A 20,721-nucleotide genomic window follows, 5' to 3' on the forward strand; every position below is an offset into this window, starting at 1 on the left:
GCACACTGAAACATATTCTTACTACTACCTTCTCTATTTGTTCTGGTTTGGATGGCTCTCCACTTCCCATCATCTTCTTTCAGTATTTTATTTGCTTAGTGAAATAGAAAGATTAAGCCCTCAAATCCCCACCCCACAGTTAAATACCAAGGAAGGTCTGAGAGAAAGCTCTTCCACTTATTTTCCCTTCTGGCACAGCAAATGGGACACTTCATATGTTAATATTCCCAGCTACACCTTTTTCCAAGCTGATGTACAATTAGGTAATACTAGTGAGGAAGTTCCCCTTTTTGCAGCATGGAAAAGTTTAATTAAATATATTTTAATGTCCTCAAAGGTTTGAACTTTATCTGTACTTGCTTTTGTAATCAGTCACAGCGTTACTATTTCTTTCGGAGTGCATTTATTGTTGGAAGAGTGCAATATTTGGGGAGTGGAGCTCTGAAGGAGTGCTTTAGTGGTTTCTAAAAATACACTTTTCATAACAGAACTGATTTTCATAACTAAGTCCGGTGAAGAAAAAGGATGGCCTAAACTGCTACCATGCGCCTTCTTTAAAAACATTCTTTTTTAACTGTCATTTTGGTTTAGAAAAAGAAAAAAAAAAGCTTTATGGACTGAAAGTGCTAGTCAAACGCACTGTCAGCTAGACTGATGTGAAGCAGTGCTGACATTTTTTGTTAAAAAACCCCCCAACTTTGTTTAATGAATTTTGAATGTAAAAGAAAAAAAGACACTATAGGGTGATCAGCGAAATGCTGAATACAGTAAACATCTTTCATGACAAAGAATACAAATACCCTGCAGATCTGCTTTCAATAGCAATTACTAGGCCCCCTGCTTTCAATAGTTAATACCGAGGCCCCTCTCTCTTCAAGCCTTAGTGGTAACAATCACAAACCAATGCTTAAAATGTTGACATGCTAAGCACATTTAGAAAAACCTATGTCTGCATTCCCTATGGATGGTGTAGCATAACCGTCTAACACCTAAAGTGCAGCAATTAAAAACAACATGAATTGAGCTAATCACCTCATCTCCTGAAAAGTTGTACGTAAAGGTAGAGAGTTCTCTCCTAGGTATTCCCCTTCCCCTTGCATGGTGTTAGTGGACCTGTACCTGGTCCATTTATGTATTCACACTCTAACAGGCTATATGTCTTCATTGGAAAATATTTAGGAAGAATATTGGGAAAAAAAAAAGCTGTTGAGAGAGGCATTTGTATTATGTTCATTCATCCCATCTGCTGGGATCAGGCATCGTCATCATGGATTGTAAAAAAGTATATCAGCAAAGGTCTGGAATGAAACTTCTGGAGAAACAGTGAAAATGAATATGATAAATTGGTGCTGGGGGAGAGATATAAAGAGGAGATGCAAAGGAGAAATAAAATGAATATGCTGAAGATTCTGAACGCGTATCTAAAGAGAGCGATGAGAGGCAGGCAAGGATTAGTAGATTTCTGGAACAAAACTTTGAAATTTGATAGTCTGGAAATACCATGTTTTCAGATGAAAGCTGACATTCCTTCCCTTCTCTTCTTCCCTTTAGCCTGCCTGGGAACTGGTGTACTGGCAGTTTCATGTGCAGGGTTTGAAACATGGCAGAGATGTTACAGAGCATTTGCTGTGCCGGTTTTGGCCAACTTACAAGGTCAGTTAATCCTGACATGAAAAAGGACAGCATCCATTACATCCTATCACTGAGTCAGACCAGCGGCTTTCAGTCTGCAGTTTGAAGACCTTTCCCCTGGCTCTTTTTCCATAGGACTCAATGACAAATGATTCTGGCGTATAAATTAATTTCTATCTGTAGTACAATCTGTGTGTGATGGGGTCCACAAATCCACTGAAACTTTTTTAGGGGTTTTCAACTGAAAAGGGCCAAAAAAGCTTTGCAGTAGGCTTTTAAACTTTGCCCAGCATTTGGGTATTTGATGGTGATAGTTCCTAGGGCCGGGGCTGTTTGTTGCCCACTGTCCTGGCACTGAAGACTGCTCCTGAAGCACTGCAGTTTGCTCATGTTATTCAGAATTGTTTGAGGATTTGCAACACTCCAAGGAGAATTCATGTCCCAAAGTGAGAGTGGACTTTCTTCTGGCTTGCTTCTGCAGAGAAGAGTGGCTGGTGGATTTTGTGCTAGTATTGCGAGCTGGAGATTGTGGGCACAAGAAGTCTAACACATTTGGTTCCCTAGATTGCTCTTACAGCCCTGCTGCAAACAAGCAAGTGTATGTGTATGTGACTCCTTGGGGAGTGAGCATTGTTGTGTTTGCATATAAATTTTTCCCGAGAGATAATGGCAAAATAATTAATGTTTTCCTGGCTCTCAGTCTCGGAGCCAATTTTCCTTGCTGTAGCCAATAGGATTTTCAGCTGTTTGCACTCACTGAAGTGCCTTCAAGTTTTCTCGAGAATAAAAAGGGCTCTTGCAAAATTTAATAGCACATAGATTAAATGGGAAAGAATCACAGTGATGGTAGGAAAAGACCTGTGATGGTGATGAGCCTGTACGTACAGGGTGCTTTAAAAGACGCCAGGAGTGTTACACAGGTAGTTCAGCCTCACCGTGTTCCGTTTGCACAGGACTAGAGGTTTGAGGGGAAGGAGCTCTGCGAGGCTGTTTCCCCCTTGCCCTGCCCAGCAGGGGCTGGCAGGCGGGTGACTCGGATGGGCTCTGTCCCCAGCAGTTACAGCCCGGGGGGCGGCACACACCTTCCATCACCGGCATTGGTGGTTCAGTGGTAGAATTCTCGCCTGCCACGCGGGAGGCCCGGGTTCGATTCCCGGCCAATGCAGCTGGTTCTTTTTCCTTTCTTTCCCGGCCAACGCAGTTAATTATTTTTGTTCTTTTTTATAAAAATTTATTTATTTATTTATTTCTCCTTCCTTTTCCGCTTCCGTCCCGGCCGCCAAAACCTCCTTCAGCTCAAGCCCGGCCTCGCCCGCACTCCCCTCGCCGGGCGGCGTCCTGAGTACAAAGCGCAGTTCCTCGGCGAGGCGGCGGTCAGGGGCGGTTCCAGCGCGCGGCTGCGCCCGGGGCGAGCAAGATGGAGGTGTAAGGAGCGGGGAGGGAGGGAGGGTGTGGGAAGGGGCCGCTGCCGCTTCCCCCCCGGCTGCGACCCTTCTGTGGCGGCAGCGGGGGCTCCGGGGCTGGGGGGTGTGTGGGGAGTGTATCTATATGGGCCTGGCTGCAGTGTGTGTGTGTGTGTAGGGTGCATCTGTGTGGGCCTACTTGTGGTGTGTGTCTGTGGGGGGGGAGTATATCTGTGTGGGCCTACCTGTGGTGTGTGTCTGGGGGGGGGGGGTATATCTATATGGGCCTACTTGTGGTGTATGTGGGGAGGGTATATCTGTGTGGGCCTACTTGTGGTGTGTGTCTGGGGGGGTATATCTATATGGGCCTACTTATGGTGTGTGTCTGTGGGGGGGGTATATCTATATGGGCCTACTTGTGGTGTGTGTCTGTGGGGGGGGGTATATCTGTGTGGGCCTACTTGTGGTGTGTGTCTGGGGGGGTATATCTATATGGGCCTACTTGTGGTGTGTGTCTGTGGGGGGGGTATATCTGTGTGGGCCTACTTGTGGTGTGTGTGGGGAGGGTATATCTGTGTGGGCCTACTTGTGGTGTGTGTCTGGGGGGGTATATCTATATGGGCCTACTTGTGTGTGTCTGTGGGGGGGGTATATCTATATGGGCCTACTTGTGTGTGTCTAGGAGGGTATATCTATATGGGCCTACTTGTGGTGTGTGTCTGGGGGGGGTATATCTGTATGGGCCTACTTGTGGTACATGTGTGGGGGGTATATGTCTATGGACCTACCTGCAGTGTGTGTGGGGGGTATATATGGACCTGCCTGCCATGTGGGGGTATATCTGTATGGGGGGTATACTGGACCTTTAACATCCCTATAACCAGCAGTGTGTTCAGGCATTCAGATGAGAAACTGAGGGGGGGTTGGTGTGCTTTAAAAATCTTGCTGAAGCATGTGTTTGTTTGGACAAAAGGTGTCGTGGCTCAGCTTGAATCCCAGCTTCCCTCCCCGTCTCACCTGCTCTCCTGTCTCCTTGTGCTCCCTTCCCTCTTCCCTGGGAGAGGTGAAACATGAATCCTCTGCTGTGGCTTCTGGGAGAGTTATTCCCGTGAGCATCAGGTAGATGACTCATTGTAGGACCTGAATATGCTGAAGAAGGAGAAAACTTAATGGGTGTGCACCAGCAATTGCAAACACAAGAGGCAAGTCAAAATTTTGGCTAGCTGATAATTTGGGGCAGTTAACATGAGCTAGTCCCCAGGCTGCTGTCCCAGGCAGCAAGTTTTGTTGCCTTCCTACACTGACAGCGCTATGCGTGTTTCTGTCTTGTAAGCATTACCTGGGCACAAACCAGTAGGATTTTACCTGTTTTGAAGCTTTGAAACTCATTCTCCTGAGTTCTGTGGAGCCCCTTACGTTGTGTGGTTATGTATGTGTACGTGGCGCTGATTTCTAGTGCATGGGGGCATGGAGGATGCCAGTCCCGAGGGACGTTTGTCAGCACCCACCCAGGTCAGCTGAGCTACTGCAGTCCATGTTATCCATGGATGCTTTATTATCCTTAAATCTTCTATAATGTTGTATATATATAGTATCATTAAGTCTTCTATTTGTAAAATTCAAAAGCAGGTAACAAATAAGAAGCATCCACTGCAATATGGGTTTGTGTTACGTTACCCTTAACATGAGTAGCAGCCTGCAGGGAAATGAGCTGTTCTTGCTGTTATATACTGAAAAACGCTGTAAAACACATACACAGGCTCAAAGTTGCTGTTGCCTGTGAGGAAGGATAGGATTTGCCCTGCTGAGAAAGATGCTTTTGATACCATGACTAGTAAGTCTGTGATGCTGCTTATACATCCACTTGGTTTTTAATACCTTGAGTAGCCCAACTTCTTTTGCTGGTGCTGCCTGTTGTAGTACCAATAGGAAGGTGCATCAGAGGTAGAGACCTGGAGGCTGAAGTCCTGAGGTACGGATGGATGTCCCTTGCATTGGAGTGGAACAACTTAGTCCATTTTGCACTTGAATTGCTGTTGGAATTTAATCTTCCTAATCTTGTACCTCCTGCCTGATGGCCTTCATAGAGGGAAGCTCTGCAACTAGGAAAATCTCTTATAAGTTCTTACCATGTCAGGAGTATCTGTTACTAGAGAAAAGAACCCTCCAGAAAACGTTGTGGTTCAAATATGCAACGTATTTTAAGCAGAAGATTTAAAAACATGAAGTGTCAGTGATACTTGCAGAGGTATGATGCCATACACTGAGGTAGTTTTTGATATATGCAGAAGACCTCAATAATATTTTGGTCTGGTCTAAAATTTGGGCAAATATTACCTATCTAAAGATTCTAAAAACTGTTTATACATTGGTGTTAACGTGACTATTTTTCCTTTTCTGTTTAAGTCCTAATCTCATAAAAATTAAACATACTGTTTAGTTGACAATTTAAAAATATATATTAGAATTCATTATTTATAGCTACTTGTTTTCTGAATGTAAAATTGATCGTTGATTCATGAGAGTTAGGACTGAAGAAAATTGTACTCTGCTTTATAAATCTGCAACAGTTTTTGAAACTGGTCTTGTTTATCAGTTTATACTTCTGGTGTTTCAGCACAACAAAAATTGTTGAAGAGTTGAGACTGACTTGTTTGCTATCCATTGTTAGAAGAAAAAAATATTTTTCTGAATGGCAGAGTGGTTTTGAATTAAAAAAGAAGCAATTGTCTTAAATAATGTGACTTCAGATAGGTTTCTCAGACTCATTTATATAGTAATGTATTTACTCTATATGACCCTTTCACTTATTTAACAGAATAATTCCCAATATAATTCTTCTATAGCATTATTATTTCTCACAAAGAATGTCCTTGATCCATAGGGATTTCTGTAGCAATAGCTTGAATGCAAACATTCTGAAGAATTGCATTTACCTAACAACAAAAGCTATATGGTTTGTAAAACATGAATGAAAACTAATGCATGTGTGAGCTCACTTGCTGAAGTTTCACTCGAGTCAGCGAAATGGAAGTTGAAGTTCATCTCAGCGTATTTTAGAAGGTCCTTTTCATTTAAAAACAATGATAGAACCTGTGGAAGTTTGTGGACGCATTTAAATCATTTGAAAGTGATGAACGTGACAGTTCTATTCAAACAGTTGATGGTGCTCAACAATACATTGTACCTTTTTTCTTTTTTTTTTTTTCATAAGCTGTTGCAGAGACCTGAGAAAGGCCTTTTTTTTCCTTTTGTATGGAAACTTTCTGTTGTTGTGGCTACTGACTGCTCAGCAGAATGTGTTGTTCGGGGAATATAGGATGTTCTGCGTCAGTTTTTCTCCCCTTTTTAAACTTAAAAATATAAAATTACAATATTCGGTAGTAATAGAGGCAGGATTAGTCTAAATATGCGCTCGACTCAGTGCATTGAGTCTACCAGCAGTGGATAACCATTCTTGATTAATTGGTACGGAATTAGTGGGGAAGTGTTTGCTGGTGGAAGATGGGGAAACTCAGCCTTGCCCTGCTAATAAAGGAGTAGCCACATAAAGATTCAGAGAATAAATAAAGAGGAAATGCAATAAGTTTTTTTTTAACTCAGTACAGTATGTGTAAATACAACGCTGTATCTGTACACACGTACGTACATTATACTAAAACCAGTAATTGTATTTTCTTTTTCCGTAGTACTGACTAATAAATAAATAGTGTGTATAATCTGAATTTTTCCTGCCAGTCTTTATTCAAATAAAGCTGGAGGCCCATATTTGTAAGGAAGAGGCAAGGCAGTTTGGTTTCAGTTTGTAAAATTGGGTGAGTGAACGAGATAGCGTGGCTGAGTAAAAAGATTATGTTGTATAAGTGTATTATGATTTATGGGGCAAATTGTGCAAAATATACTGTATTATGATTTATGGGGCAAATTGTGCAAAATATACTGTATATTTATGTAATGATTCTACTAACAATATGGAAAAATATTTTCCAGAAGCGGCAACAACTTGGTAGTTGTAGAATCACCAAAAATAGACTTTGTGATGATTTTTTTTTTAAACTTTATGAAAGTAGTGTCTGTTCTTTTAGAGTCTGTGTGACTCTGCAAAGAAACATTTTAGACAGTTTCATTTGGAGCATAAATTAATTGTTTTCATTTTTCATTTTAGAAAGGATGCAAATGCAGCATTGCTGAGTAACTTTGAGGTAAGTTTATCTGCTTCCTGGTTTTAAACCAGCAGTTTAAAGCTGTAATCAGTCACTTGTATACTCCTTTGGAAGCTGAAAATTGCCAGCAGCAATCAGTAAGACCTGTATGTGATTTCCACCCCTTCCATTTGATTTGTTGTTAAGAAAAAAGCTTTTTAAAGAAAATCTAGTTTTCTAGAAAATTCTTAGTTTTCACTAGTAGTGGGTACTGTATTATTATTTGGTTGGTCCAGAATCTATAAAAACTGATATAAATATGTTTTTCAAATAGATGAGGAGTGGATCCTTGGAATGTCAGTAACTTTAACTTCAGCCTTGTCACTTCTACGCTGTGGCTGTGTGGTTAGTTTCTTGAATCCTCTTGTGTATGGTGGTTTGTTATTTAGGATTTGATTCTCCACATCTTTAAACACTTGTGTATTTGGGCAAGTGCACTGGATTTACTGGTGCTTTGTGTGATGTATGGTGCATCGAATTCCAGATCAGGAACGTTGACACCTCTAACAGGGCAGCAATGTCCAAAATACCTTTTTTTAAAATTTTATCTTATGGTTATGTGACACACTGATTCCTGGAGTCTCTTTAATACTGCAAATAAAAATTCTTGCAGAAAAATTAAAACGTTTTTCACAGATGGCTGCTGCTAGAATCAATGTTTCGTATTTAACTTTAACCTTGTGATGTGCAGTATCATCTGAGAACCTATAACTCATTAATGCATGGTTTTATTAAAGCCAGTGCTGCTGGAAATGCAGTCTTACACCTTGAATGCTTAACAGTATTTTTTTAAAGATCTCGAGGTGTTTCCAAAGCAGGTTAGGTTATAGTAAGCATGAGGCAGTTTGCTGATCTGAGGTGTGTTACTCAGGATAAACAGTTCTGGAGGCCAGTGATATACCTTGATCTGGTGTCATGGGGAAGCTACAGTGCCCTGTCATAACAAATGATGAATATTGGCATACAAATAACAAACAAAAAACCAATCTTATTTTCTGGTGTAGATAAGTTCTGAATCATTTTACCTCTCCTGAGCAAAGGGATTTTTTTAGAGCGGTAAAAAGATATGTAGTGTTCTTGTTGGTTTAACTTCAGCCAGGTAATGGAAGGATTTCAGCGCTTTGTTTATGAATGTAACTTTTTTAGCTGTCTTAATAATGTTTTGTTTTGAGCTTTGTTTATATTGTTTTATTGCTGAAGCTTGAAAGTTGCACAGCTGTTTCATCCTATTCTGAAATCTTGAAATATTTTCTCTTGAGCTGCATCTGTGCATACAGCAGAGCAACCATCTGGTGACTCTTAGCAGAGCTTTAATGAGGTACTTGGAAAGAACTGTCTTGCCTAAGAAATAGATGATACTGTGTCAGCCAAACTAGTATTAAGTGTCTGTTTGTTAAAAGCGTGTACTATTGCAGTACAGAAAATAGCAAGTATTTCAGAGATTAGTTATTGCAAAATCATCTCTGCTTCCTTCTTCGTTCGCTGGGATATTTGTTGGAATCTAGGTTCAAGTAGTGGTGTCAGTCACATTATGTAAAATCTGTAGGTGTCCTAAAGGTATGGTCCAGAGTAGGGAGAATTGCAAGATCCATTCTTCATGCTCTTCAGTCAGAACTTTATTCAGCTGAGTGTTTTTGTTGGTGAATGTACCAACAATGTGTTGAAAAAGAGCAAAAGGAAGTGGAAAATGAAGTTACTGATGCGAGTGCTTATTTCTCATTTCCCTTTCACAGCACGGTTGTCACGCATGCAGCTTTTAGATTCTTTGCAGGAAGGGATTTGCAGTGTCTGCAGCTATAGGCTTCTGGGGCATGGCTTTTCACTGCCCTTCAAAGTACTGATTCCCCCAAAACTACTGATCCCTTTCTGTTTGCTCCGCTTTCCAGTTGCAATTTGACTGGCATAGCTAACATTCTCTTTCTCGAGGTAATATTTTGCACCAAAAGTGGTGTTTGAAAGGAGTATTCAGGACTGACATGTTGTATGTCCTATGCCTACATTTATTCTGTGAGTTTGGAGTTGTCATTTTGTATCTCGTTGTCACTGGCTATATTTTCTTCAAATATTTATTAGCTAAAAATTCATAGCTTCTGTTTTTGCTTCAGGTGAGGATTTACTACTGGTGGTTGATACACAAGGTCTTCCTTTTTCATAGAAGATGCAGTGTAGAGTAATTGCAGGATTTGTAGCTGGTAATGTTCTTATTTCTCACTGTCTAGAAATGTTTGTATTTTATTTCTATGGAGTGGTCAGTTTATAATGCCATTGGATCTGGATCTTGAACGAAGCTAGCTAAAAATCAGGGAATAAACAGAAGTGGTCTGTTACTTTGCTGTGGTTATTGGCTCTGGATATACTATAAAGCCTGAAGCAAAACATCTGAAGAAATTTCAATCTAATGTAATTCAATATGATAATAAAAGAGTAATTGTGATGCTGTCTTAACATTTTGCTGCCTATCTAGCTATGATGAATAAAGATGTTGTGTTGCAACAGATTTGATAAAGCACAGTTGCAAAAATCGGAACGTCTTCCTTGCCTTCAGACTTACCCTCTGAATCTCTCTCCTACATTAATATTCACTACATCATAAATGTGAAGACAACTTTATTACATTCTTTTCAGGAATGTCTGCTTGTATTACACTGTTGTGATGAAATAGGGAGCTAATTTAATCTTTGTGTCTTAACATACCATAACACCATGCTGGTCACTGTAATGTTTACTGTTATGAATAACTTCACTGGAGTTTACAATAGGATCACTAATCTTAGGAGCATCTATAGGTCAAACCTTTATTTAGTTCATGGCAGTGTGACAGGTGTAGAGTTCACTTTTTTTTTTTCCAGATAATGTAAAATTGCATTTCTGTGAGACAGAATATATATCCATTTTAATATTATAGGTACATCTGTCATAACAAATCCAGTAGGGCCATAAACTTCGGTGACATCTTGCTTCAAGCATCACTCATATTTAAGTGGGAGCCCCGTGCCAGTACAGCAGGGTATGACCCAACTCTGTTCAGGACATGAGATAAGATATACAAGTAGGATAGATTCATCCTGGCAGCTTCTCCTTTGGGGCTCTTGGATAACATTTAACAAGTGCTGAAAATCTGTTTAAAATAGTCACAAGTTTTTAAAAACAATTTACATACCTATTCATCATTCTGGTGCCAAAACATTTTTCATTTCAATTGCTGGTGCAGTCACCAAAGAAGCCACGCTTTTTTGTTGTTGTTGCTTGGTTGCTAGGATTTTGTATTGTTCATTTATGTTTTCCTGCTGTAATATTTTTAGGTAAAATACTGTCATATGGTCTCAAACACTTTATTTTTCCCCCCCAGGTGTTCCAGTTACTTACTGATCTTAAGCAGCAGCGCAAAGAGAGTGGAAAAAACAAGCAGAGCTCCGGTCAGCAGAATCTGAACACAATCATGTATGAAGTGAGTAGCACTGTGAAATTCCTTTGCAAATTACCCTAAACTGGAGTATTTGCATCCTTAGATCTGTGTATTAATAATTTTGTATCAAATTTCCCCTATTAAAAAACACAGTAAAATATTTTATATGCCACTTCTCTGTTAGTTTATTCAGGTTGTAGGCTAACTGTGCTGTCAGGGGAGAGGTGTGCAGCTGCTCTTATTAAAATCTGTCGCAAAAAGAATAAAAAAACCGCCCTGGTTTCTAACTGTTTTGTGGGGATTTTTTTATTCCAAATATTCTATCCTTTTAAAACCTAGGGCAGAACTTGCTATCATCTGATGAATTGATGATACCATGTAATCATGATTTCAAAGCTGAGGCACGGATCACATGGTATTTTTTTATTAACAGAATTAAACTGATAATTTCCAACTAAAATAGAGTGGGGTTTTTTTTTGTCAAAAGAACAAAATCACATGTACAGATAGCAACATCAGTTGGATGTCAGATTGGTAATAAATGTTTAATCTATTGCTAGGAAGAACTTTTAAAATTGTAAAATACAAATATTAACATTTGAAATACCTCAAATTAGCAACTTCAGAACAGACTTGCAGTATGACCTGTTGTGTCTGTGTCGGAGAACTGCATGAGTAGCACCACAATTGGCAGCAAGTTGAAAGCAGCTTGCCTTGCTTGCATGAGTAATCCCGTTGAGCAGTGGAACTACTCATGTGAATAAGATTTGGCCTAGGCTTTGTTTTTGTTTTAGTTCTGGCTTTGTTTGAAAAGGTATAGAGTTGTAATTCCTAAGCCCCATATTCAACAAAATAGGGGCTTACAAAATATCTAACTCAAATCTGCACGGAGACTAACAGTCTTCCTGTACCTCTTTGAAACAGCTGAGAAAGATCCTGTAAGTATATTTTGTCAGAGTGCACCTTAAAGCTTTAATTGTCTTGTTATAGTGCTATATGTTAAATACCTATAGGATGCTTGTTTTTGTGCATGGAGTGAAGCTGATGTAAGCTCTAGGTGTATTTTCTCTATATTTGAAAGAAAACCTGAATTTGATCTTATGGGATTGTCTTTGATCATGCTGAGTATGTCTTCATGAGCTCTGTGCAGGCTTGTATCCGTTACTACTGAAATAACTAGGTGAAGCTTGCTAAACTGGAGCTATGTTTTGCTGTATGTCTGGTGTTTTAATTGATTTAAAATTGCCAAAAAAAGACTAAACTGGAAAAGAAGTTACTCCTATTAAATAATTTTATTACATGACAATATGATGATTTCATTTCAGTCATTAGTGGTGAATAACAACTTCATTTTATCTGAAAACATCAGACAGGGCTTAACAAAAAGGATGGTTATCTAACACCTTATTGGGCTTTTTAAGTATATTTCTCAGTAGTCCAATGAAACTAGTGCTTAAGAGTACCAGTGATTCATATTTCATCAACACTCTATCTGTTAAGTAGGATGAATTATCCTGTGTTGTTGAAATCTGTTTTCCTTTACCTATCATTTAAAAATGATAACAGATTTTAATGGAAATACCCTGGAAATACATTTGCATATGTTTTTATTTGCCATACTGATCTTGCAGCTCTTTTTTTCCCAGTACCTGTTGTTTTCTGCTCTGTGAATACTGATTCAGCTTTTTTGGTTTCTAACTTTCCAAATACAAATTCTGATTTTAAAGATTTTCTTAGAAAGAAACTAATATAGAGTATCATATAGAATTTTATGGTATTTTATTATTATTACAGATAATCTGTGCATGTGATATCCTACCACACATCTCTGTATTTGCAATCCAGTTAGTGCATCATGAGTCAGTTGTATTGATTCTTTTAAGCTTTATGTATAGCTATGCAGTATGAACAGATGAAGATTTTCTTCCTTAATTCAGAACAAGCACTGACAATACTCTTAAATCCTTCAGTTGCTGATGCACACAATGCAGACAATGCAAGGATTTCCTTGACTTTTCCATTAATGCTCATTATTTCCACTCTTCATTTTGGGGTCTAATCAAAGCAAAAAGCAACTTTCAGGAAGATTTTAAGCTACTTCCAGTGAAAAGACAGCAATTTGTGTGGGTTTTTATCCACATTTTTTTTTAAACTCAGGTCAAGTTACATTATGTATTATCTGTCTGCTAGGTGTCGTGGTATGTTAAAAAAAGCAAGCGGATGTAACACCTGCAATATTTAGTTGAGATTAGTAGGTATTACATGTAAAAAAATGGAGTACAGATAAATTATCTCAAGTCAGAAAAACATTTCTAATACTACAGTATTGTTGTAGATTTTCATGACAACCCACCTAACCTGCTTCTATGAACTTTAAGAAAGCATTGCCAAATATGCATATAAAGGATGAAAACAACCATAGACTGGAGAGCTTAATGAGTTATTTATGGGTTGGCAGTGAGAGTATCCCTGGCACTGAGCACATGAAAACTTGGCAGAAGGTAACATGGTTTTAAGGATGAATAGTATTCAACTTTTCTGAAGTGTTACTGCTTTTAAAAAACAAAAAATAAACCAACAAAAATTAAACACACACACACACCCCGCCCCAACCCTCATATCTTGGTACCTATCTTTTTAAACTATCTTTCAATCTGTAAATGTATGTTGGTTTTACAAGGAAAAGTAAATGAGTGTTACTGTTCAGCATAGCTGTAAGTATGTCTTGATCACAGTCTTAGCATCACCTGAGATTATTTTAAATCAAGAAAGCAAATGTCTTTCATAAACATCAGGTGCTTTTTTAGCAGATAGAGCTAAAACTCACTCCTTTCCTGTACTCTTCAACATAGGACTTTGGGCTTTCAACAGATCAGATAAATGGCCATCCAGAGCCACAGAGGGACTAGTCAAAGCTGTAATTCTCACCTGGATGTGTAATGAGCTGGCTGGATCATGTCCTCACAGAATGAATTCACTGGGGCTTTCTGGATAAGTACTAATGTAATTTCCTTCACATAAAGTTGTAGTTACATATTGCCTGTTTCTTACTCCCTCAGCAAATACCAGTGTAGTCCTACTGAAGTCTGAAAAATGTGGGTGATCTGTCATCTGTGACAGCACTTCCCACTGCTAAGGGAAAAAAAAAAAAAAAGTAAAAAGCCAAACTCTAAAACCTGAATTGACTTTTCCAGTTTTTATGAGTAGTACTGAGGAGACTTTTCAAAATCAGTTTCATACACAACTGGTAAAGCAAATAGTAACTGTGAAATAATGTATACTTTCTATCTGTTGCAGACACTGAAGTACATTTCAAAAACACCTTGTAGATACCAGAGTCCTGAGACTGTGAGAGATTTCCTCATAGCGATGAAAGGCCATAAGCTAACCAAGTAAGTAGACATGTGCCTTTGATAAAAGCATAAACTCGTGGCAATGCTGAAAAACTGATCCCCATGTACACAGTATGATAATCTGTCTGGATTTGATCGATGTGTTTTAATTATTTTCTGCCGTTATTTAAATACTCATCCAAACATCTTTTCCTGCACTCATTAACGCCTACATGGATGAGTATTTCCTTAAGTGGGCCTGTGTTTACCAATGTATTTCTCAAACAGATTCTTGTCAGTATGTTGTTTTTTAGCATGGTTTCACATGGTCTCAAGTGCAAAGTAGAGTTCATAAAATGTCTTCTGAGGAAGACATTTAAATGGGTTTTGAACACAGTAAGAGAACTGCAAAAAACCCCCAACCCAACCACGGTTTATTATCAGTCTTATTTTTATGAACTTCCTTAAGCAAAAATACATTCATTCCTAAGAAGCAAAAAAGGTGGCTGTATTGCAGGGAGGTAGTGAGTAAATAAGATTCTGGTATAGATGTATGGGAACAAATATTATTCTGAAGTTAAGTTTTATGTGAATCTGTGAACCCCAGCTGCTAGAGATAATCTCTCAGGGTTATGCTTTCTGGTTGGCATTTAGCAAACTAAGACGATCATCTTCTCTTTTTGTGCTGTTTGTCCACTGATACATCCACTAGGATTTCTGAGGTGTGCATTTCAGTTACCTAAGCATTGTGTCAGTCAACCTTCTCCTGTCCCCTGCAGTTTCTAGTAAAGCTGAAAATACAGTTTATGCTTCTTATTTTGGGAAGTCCTGCATAGAAAATAAAAGATTTCCTTCACGATTACAGGAAGATTCAAAGGGCATTTTTCCTCTTTGGCAGTGATGTGAATGCCTGTTCTCAGTGCTTGAAATGCATAATCCTCTCAAACCTCTCTACAGAGTGTGAGTGAAGCCTGTCATAAATAGTCAGACCCAAAAGAAATTGAATCAGTTATCTACTTGCTTGGATAGCTCTAATCAGTCATCTGAATTTTAAAGCAGAAAGAACAAAGATTTAGTTTCTTCTAAATGACTCCTTCACCATGAAGGAGTAGTTTATGTGGTATAGGCATCGACTGCATTTTTCTTCCCTGTTGGAAGGACTCCCAAGAAGTTCATGCTCTGGGAAGGAGACTCTTACTAATGATTTGGTTGTGTCACGTAAAGAAATGCAAAGTGAGAACATCTGGAGAGTGCAGTGCTACAAGGCAAGTTTTTACCCTGTCCAAAGTATAGTAAGTTGAGTAGAAAGCAGATTGTCGGCTATTTTGTAGACTTCCAGTGCCCCCTCTCTACAAACAATTATGCTCACATCCAGTATATCAGCAGCTCGGATCACAGTATTGCTGTCATTGCAGACACAGGGGTGCTTGGAAGCTTTGTCATGGGTATTGTAACTTGGCTTGTAGTGCTTTCTTCTGTAGAACTAAATTTGCCAGGTCAGTATGTCAGTGTTTAGTCCTCCCATAGCTCATTTTATATAGCAGGATACTAATCTATGTAGTGGGCAAGGTATCATAATTATTTTCTGACATGGAGGTGTTGAAGGATGGAGAAGATGCTCTCTTTACTGTAAAGAGCTGACAGTATGGAAATGAAAGAGAGTATCTTCAAATTGTCAGCAAACTATTTCTTAAGTAGTGAGCATCCTTCATTTCTGGTAATGTGAAATAGTCATGCTGTTTGAAGTGAAATAAGTTTGTTCAGTCTGTACAGAGCAACAGTTTAGGGAAGCTCCAGAAGAATGCTGTATCGCAACAAAAAGCCAGCGGCAGTTAAAAAGGCAGCATAGGATTTTTCAGAAGTAACTGAATGAGTTAGATATAAGAGTCCCATTAAAAGTCAAAGAGTTCTTATTGTTTTAAAGGTCATTTCTAAATTTCTTTCAGGTGGAATTTGACCAGGACCTCAGGGTTAACTCTTACAAACTTGCTGGGGAGTCTGTTATCATGTTAGATATCTTGACTGCATCTGCTCCCCTGTATGGGGTCTCCAGGAGTGAAGTACTAAACGACGTTGGGTCGTAACACAGAAAATTGTAGCTACAGAATCTCTCAGTCTCCCGTAGCGCCTACCTGTTCTGTAGAGGATCTACCCAAATGCTCACCTTCCCACGCCTGCTTGTTCTGTGAGCTTGAACATAGCACTGCTGCAAAGGTTGAAATAGTTACAAGTTTCAAATGATCTTTTTGACTATTTTATTTTTTTTATGGATGCTAGGAGGTACCTTTTGGTTTTAGGTACCATCCTCTTTCTCCATTTTCTCTGAATCAGTCTAAGTTAAGCAAGAGAATTATTCCCAAGTAATTTCCTTCTGCATAATGGCAGAAGGATGAGAGTGGAGAGCCAACCACTAGTTTAGGTTAGAAATTTACCACATTTATGTCTTACCAGAACTCAGATTGGACTGTGATACCTTAGTTTCTTGAGCATCCTGTACAATTTTTGCTTTGTTAATATCTTTGTCATCTGGTAAAGTACTTGCCAGCTCTGTATTTGCCATGTACTTTAGAATATAAGGAACAGAATTGCTTAGTGTGATCTTGGCATTTCTTCTTTCTTCTAATCTTTTCCTTTCAGACACTTCAAGGTAGAAGTATCAGAGCCCATCTGTCAGCCTCTTCGCACCAAAACACAGAAAGCATATGGTGTGCAATTACTATATAATGCACTTCATGTTAAACTACTTAAAATAGTAATGCCTCCAAGGAAATTTTGTACTACCCTTTGGTTCATAACCAAGATCATTTCAGCACTGCTTTGTTGTTAAATAAATGAAAAACTAAAGGCTTTAATCATTTCCATTCTGTGGGATGGTGGTGGTATTTGTATAAAAGACTTCACTTAGTGATTTTGTTCCAGTTATCTGGTAGAGAGCTTTCTTCCCCTTTGAGAGGAAAGAACCTGCAGTGTTTGCTCTCCAGGACCTTGCTTACGTGATCTCACTGTAATGACCTTTCCTCCCACAAACAGTAATGAACTCCAGAGTCTGTCTGCTACTTCCTTTCTGGGTAAGGCATTCAAAGATGTTCTCTCTCCCTTAATCTCTTAGCTGGTCATATGCTGTCTCTGCTGGTGAGAGTTTTCTGAAGGTTTGATTTAAGATGTGTGTTAGTTGGTGTCTGTGCTCAATGAGGGCACAGCAGCGTTTTCTGTTTTCTCGTTGCAAAAAGAATAGAGGATCTGGTTAAAAAGCACAACCGGTCAGAAGCACCTGGTCATTTTAGACTGCTTCCTCTGTGGTTTAAATTCCTTGTTATGACTCTGCCTTTAATCAAGGAGGAAACAATTAAGCAGTGTGTTTATGCTGTTAATTAGGTTCAGCAGCTTCTTTTCTGATACAAAGACTTCAGGGCTTTAAATAAAAGAAGGGTTTGCAGCTATATCTAAAAACCTGATGGAGGGAGGTAGTGTCATGAGCTGACTTTCCCCACTCAGCATGTTATTGCAGCACTCAAGCACTAGGTTGTGCTAGTGCGTGTGAGATCACAAGGTAGTAAAGAAAAACCAGACACCATCCAGCGAAGCATCAAGAATTGAGGCATATTCATTTAAAGAACAGGGCTTTTAGTCAAGTGAATTCTCATTTTTCCTGCCCTTCTTCCACAACCCTACAGTACTTACCATGCAGAATGCATTGCTTGTCAGGCTACACGTGATGTTCTGAAATGTTCTGGCTTCAGTTAGAGAGCTGCTAGCATTGAGCTGGCAAATGGTGCAGTACTTGTAAAATTGCCTCAAGTTTTTTCTTTGTTAATGCTGATATTTGCTACTCAAATACTACTGATTAACAGACCAACATATCTCTTCTGCTGTTACCCATCTATTTTGTGATGGATTTTTCTCATTAGTGTTACAGGCAGAAAAAAATTAGATTTCCTAAAAGGCATATCTTAAAAATGAATACTAACTTGTACAAACAACTTAAACCTTTCAGAGTCATTCCAGATAGCTGCCTTGGTAAATGGAGAAAATTCAAACATCTAAATATGTATTTCACTGCTGAGGTCAGTAAAGTATGGTAAAGCACAGTTTTTTTCCTTGTCATCAGTTATTTCGGTAAAATTGAAACTGTAGAACTGAGATTTTTTTTTTTTTTTAAATTAAAATCTCTGAACTGACTTTATAGTGAATTTTATTATTACCTTGTTGAGGCCTCAAGCTTTGGCTAACTCTACAGTACAGTAAGCCATGTTGTACTTGGAAATACAGGATGCCACTAGCAGTTAATTTTCCAGTTTTAGTCCCTGGAATGGCTTCATATTTTGTAAGGTAGTGAGAATGGCATTGCATGAAAAGAATATTTATTCAGCTTGCACTCTGTAATTACAGTTAAATGAAAATTGGGTCTACTTGTACTTCTTCCTGTTACTGATAGCCTATCTTGGATCTAATTTTGGAATAATCAAATTTCCAATCACTGCTTATTATTATAATTTTTTAAAATTGGACATAAACATTGGCCTTTTTGTCTTTAAATCAACACATTCGAGGAAGCGTTGAGCTGAAAATCAGCAGTACTTTTAGAAAGTATTTTCCCTCATTACTGCCAAAAATTACAACAAATGTAAACCTCTACAATATTAAAGGCTGAATGATTTACTTTGTAATTTTTGTCTCCTCCAGAGCTTTCAAAGTGAATATTCAACACCAATGTCAGAATGGTGCTAGTTTAAGAACAGCATCAGTTAATAGTCTTTAAAAAGACTATTGTGTTTCCTGCTGAATTGATTGGACATTAACCCTTTCATCTGCAGCAGTGTTGCTCATTTTTTTTGCATTCAGATACCATTATCAGCCAGCCCTCAGATTTCATCCTGGACAAATGTACTGACATGGAAGTCCAGTGGTAACCCCTGAGGAGAACACAGCGCTGTATGTTGCACAGACCGTGCGCAGACTGGTACTGTGATTTCACAGACCTTGGCTCGGGACTGCTCATCTGTAAGGCAGGTCCTGTGATCTTGATTCAGACAACATTCTACATGAGTTGCCGTGGTTGACTCAAGACCATAGGGTTTGACTCACTTAAGTATTTTCAGCTAGTAATAAAGTACATGGTAATGTATACTGCAGTTACTTTATGGTTTTCTTAGCAACTGAAAAACATACATTCCTGAGGATAAATTTGCCTTTGCACAGCCAGAGATGTTTTAGGGTTTTTTAGCTCTGTGTGCTGTATCTTGGCACTAATACTGGTTTTTTTCTTACCCATGCCTATAGATCTCTTACTAGAAAAGCAAAATGTGCGTGCATGTATATTTAGATACAGTCTAGCAGTTCAGTAGCTAAAAAATGGGCAATACCAAGACACATAAATGAAGTTTTGGTTAAAATATAAGTGCTGCAAATATTTGGCTCGCTGCTGACAAAATATGATACTTTTAGTCTTAATTTGCACAATAGTATGTAACTTTTTATTATTTTTTAGAATCTGTGAATTTATTATGCACTATAGCAATATGCTGTCTGTTCTGTCTACCCAGATATGCAATGTGGTCTTGAACAAAAGGCAAGTGATTTTTTTTGTCTTCTAGGAGAACATTTTTTTTTCAATTGTGAAGGATTACACTATTGTAATCCTACATCCTCGCCTCCTACAACATACACCCTCCCCTCAAACTCAAACCTTAGACCTACTTCCTTCTCCCATAACTGCCCACATTTTTGTCTCCCACAGCCTGAGCTTCATATGTTCCAAAGCCCACTCCACATCATTTTGCCCTCAGCTGGAAATGCTGATCTTGGCTCTAGTTGAGTCTCAGCTACTGCTGGATGTGGCCTAGAAGTGGGGAGGCACTGCTCAGCCTAACAGCACTAATTGCCATTTTGGGATTTCTCGCTAGGCAGGTCCTGTTAAGAGTCTGCATAACGGACGATTAACTCTGATTAGTGGAATCTTGCTTTTATGTGAGAAAATGCTTTTCAGCCATCACTCATCTTTTGTATGTATTCTTCTCGTGAACAAGCAGCTTTCGTGTTCCAAACAGTGTTACTGAAATCCAGGCAGTCCAGAGAAAATACTAAGACGGACTTTTTTGGGGCAATTAAGCTGAAAATATTCTTCACCTTCTGTTTAGATGAATGGGACAGTTGTCCTTTTTATTTAATGAGTGTGAATATAAACATGCATTCTGTAGAAAGTGTAAAGATGGGTTCATTTGAGTTGGAAAAAGTTCATTTTATTTTTTTGATGTAATGGAGCATGAACTGAATTCAGGCTTATGTCTGTGCCCCTGCAGAATACTGCAGTCAGCACTGATACTGGTGCATGTTCAGGCTTGCAGCGTTTGCCTTCCTTAAAGCTTATATCTGATGGAATTGTGAGTATTCAGTTTCTAATTTGTGTACATGCTGGCCATAAATCCAAGGTACACGGAGACTCTGATCCTAACAGGCAATTTTTGGTGTGAAGTGTTAGAAGTCAGTGCAGTGGGTACTGAGCACGCCGTGATACACTGCTTACTGCTAGTGTTGAGGGCTGAGTAATCCAGTTTTCTATTGCAACGTTGAACTTCAGAGCCATTTTGTCAGTGTTTGCTTCAAGGGGATGCCAAGAGTAGTAACTTTCTGGTCACTCTATTTGTTAAGAGTAGGAAGGTCCGAAATTGCACGCAGGGGACCAAAACATCAAAAATCTCAGATCACATGCTTTGGAGTGCATGTCTGTGTTCTGCACAAACAGGAGG

General features: G+C 38.9%; 1 protein-coding gene and 1 non-coding gene across 5 annotated transcripts in view; both read left to right on the top strand.

The window, feature by feature from the left end:
• Positions 1-2,726: 2,726 nt before the first annotated feature.
• On the top strand, positions 2,727-2,797 carry TRNAG-GCC (transfer RNA glycine (anticodon GCC)). Its single transcript has one exon. It is a non-coding gene; the product is annotated as a tRNA-Gly (tRNA).
• A 92-nt stretch (positions 2,798-2,889) lies between these two features.
• The window catches only part of CRCP (CGRP receptor component), a 33,749-nt gene continuing 15,917 nt past the window's right edge, over positions 2,890-20,721 (top strand). Inside the window, exons 1-5 of one of the 4 annotated variants that reach the window (XM_074890263.1) lie at positions 2,893-3,057; positions 4,009-4,241; positions 7,205-7,237; positions 10,587-10,685; positions 13,941-14,035. In XM_074890263.1, the coding sequence (XP_074746364.1) occupies positions 10,677-10,685; positions 13,941-14,035 (104 nt within the window). In that variant the 5' untranslated portion in view covers positions 2,893-3,057; positions 4,009-4,241; positions 7,205-7,237; positions 10,587-10,676. Of the gene's footprint in view, positions 3,058-4,008; positions 4,242-5,816; positions 6,099-7,200; positions 7,238-10,586; positions 10,686-13,504; positions 13,647-13,940; positions 14,036-20,721 lie in introns of those variants that run through there. The other 3 variants (XM_074890261.1, XM_074890264.1, XM_074890262.1) reach the window with 3 other exon arrangements.

This window comes from Strix uralensis, chromosome 20 (genome assembly GCF_047716275.1).
Source record: "Strix uralensis isolate ZFMK-TIS-50842 chromosome 20, bStrUra1, whole genome shotgun sequence".
NCBI classification, from domain to species: domain Eukaryota; kingdom Metazoa; phylum Chordata; class Aves; order Strigiformes; family Strigidae; genus Strix; species Strix uralensis.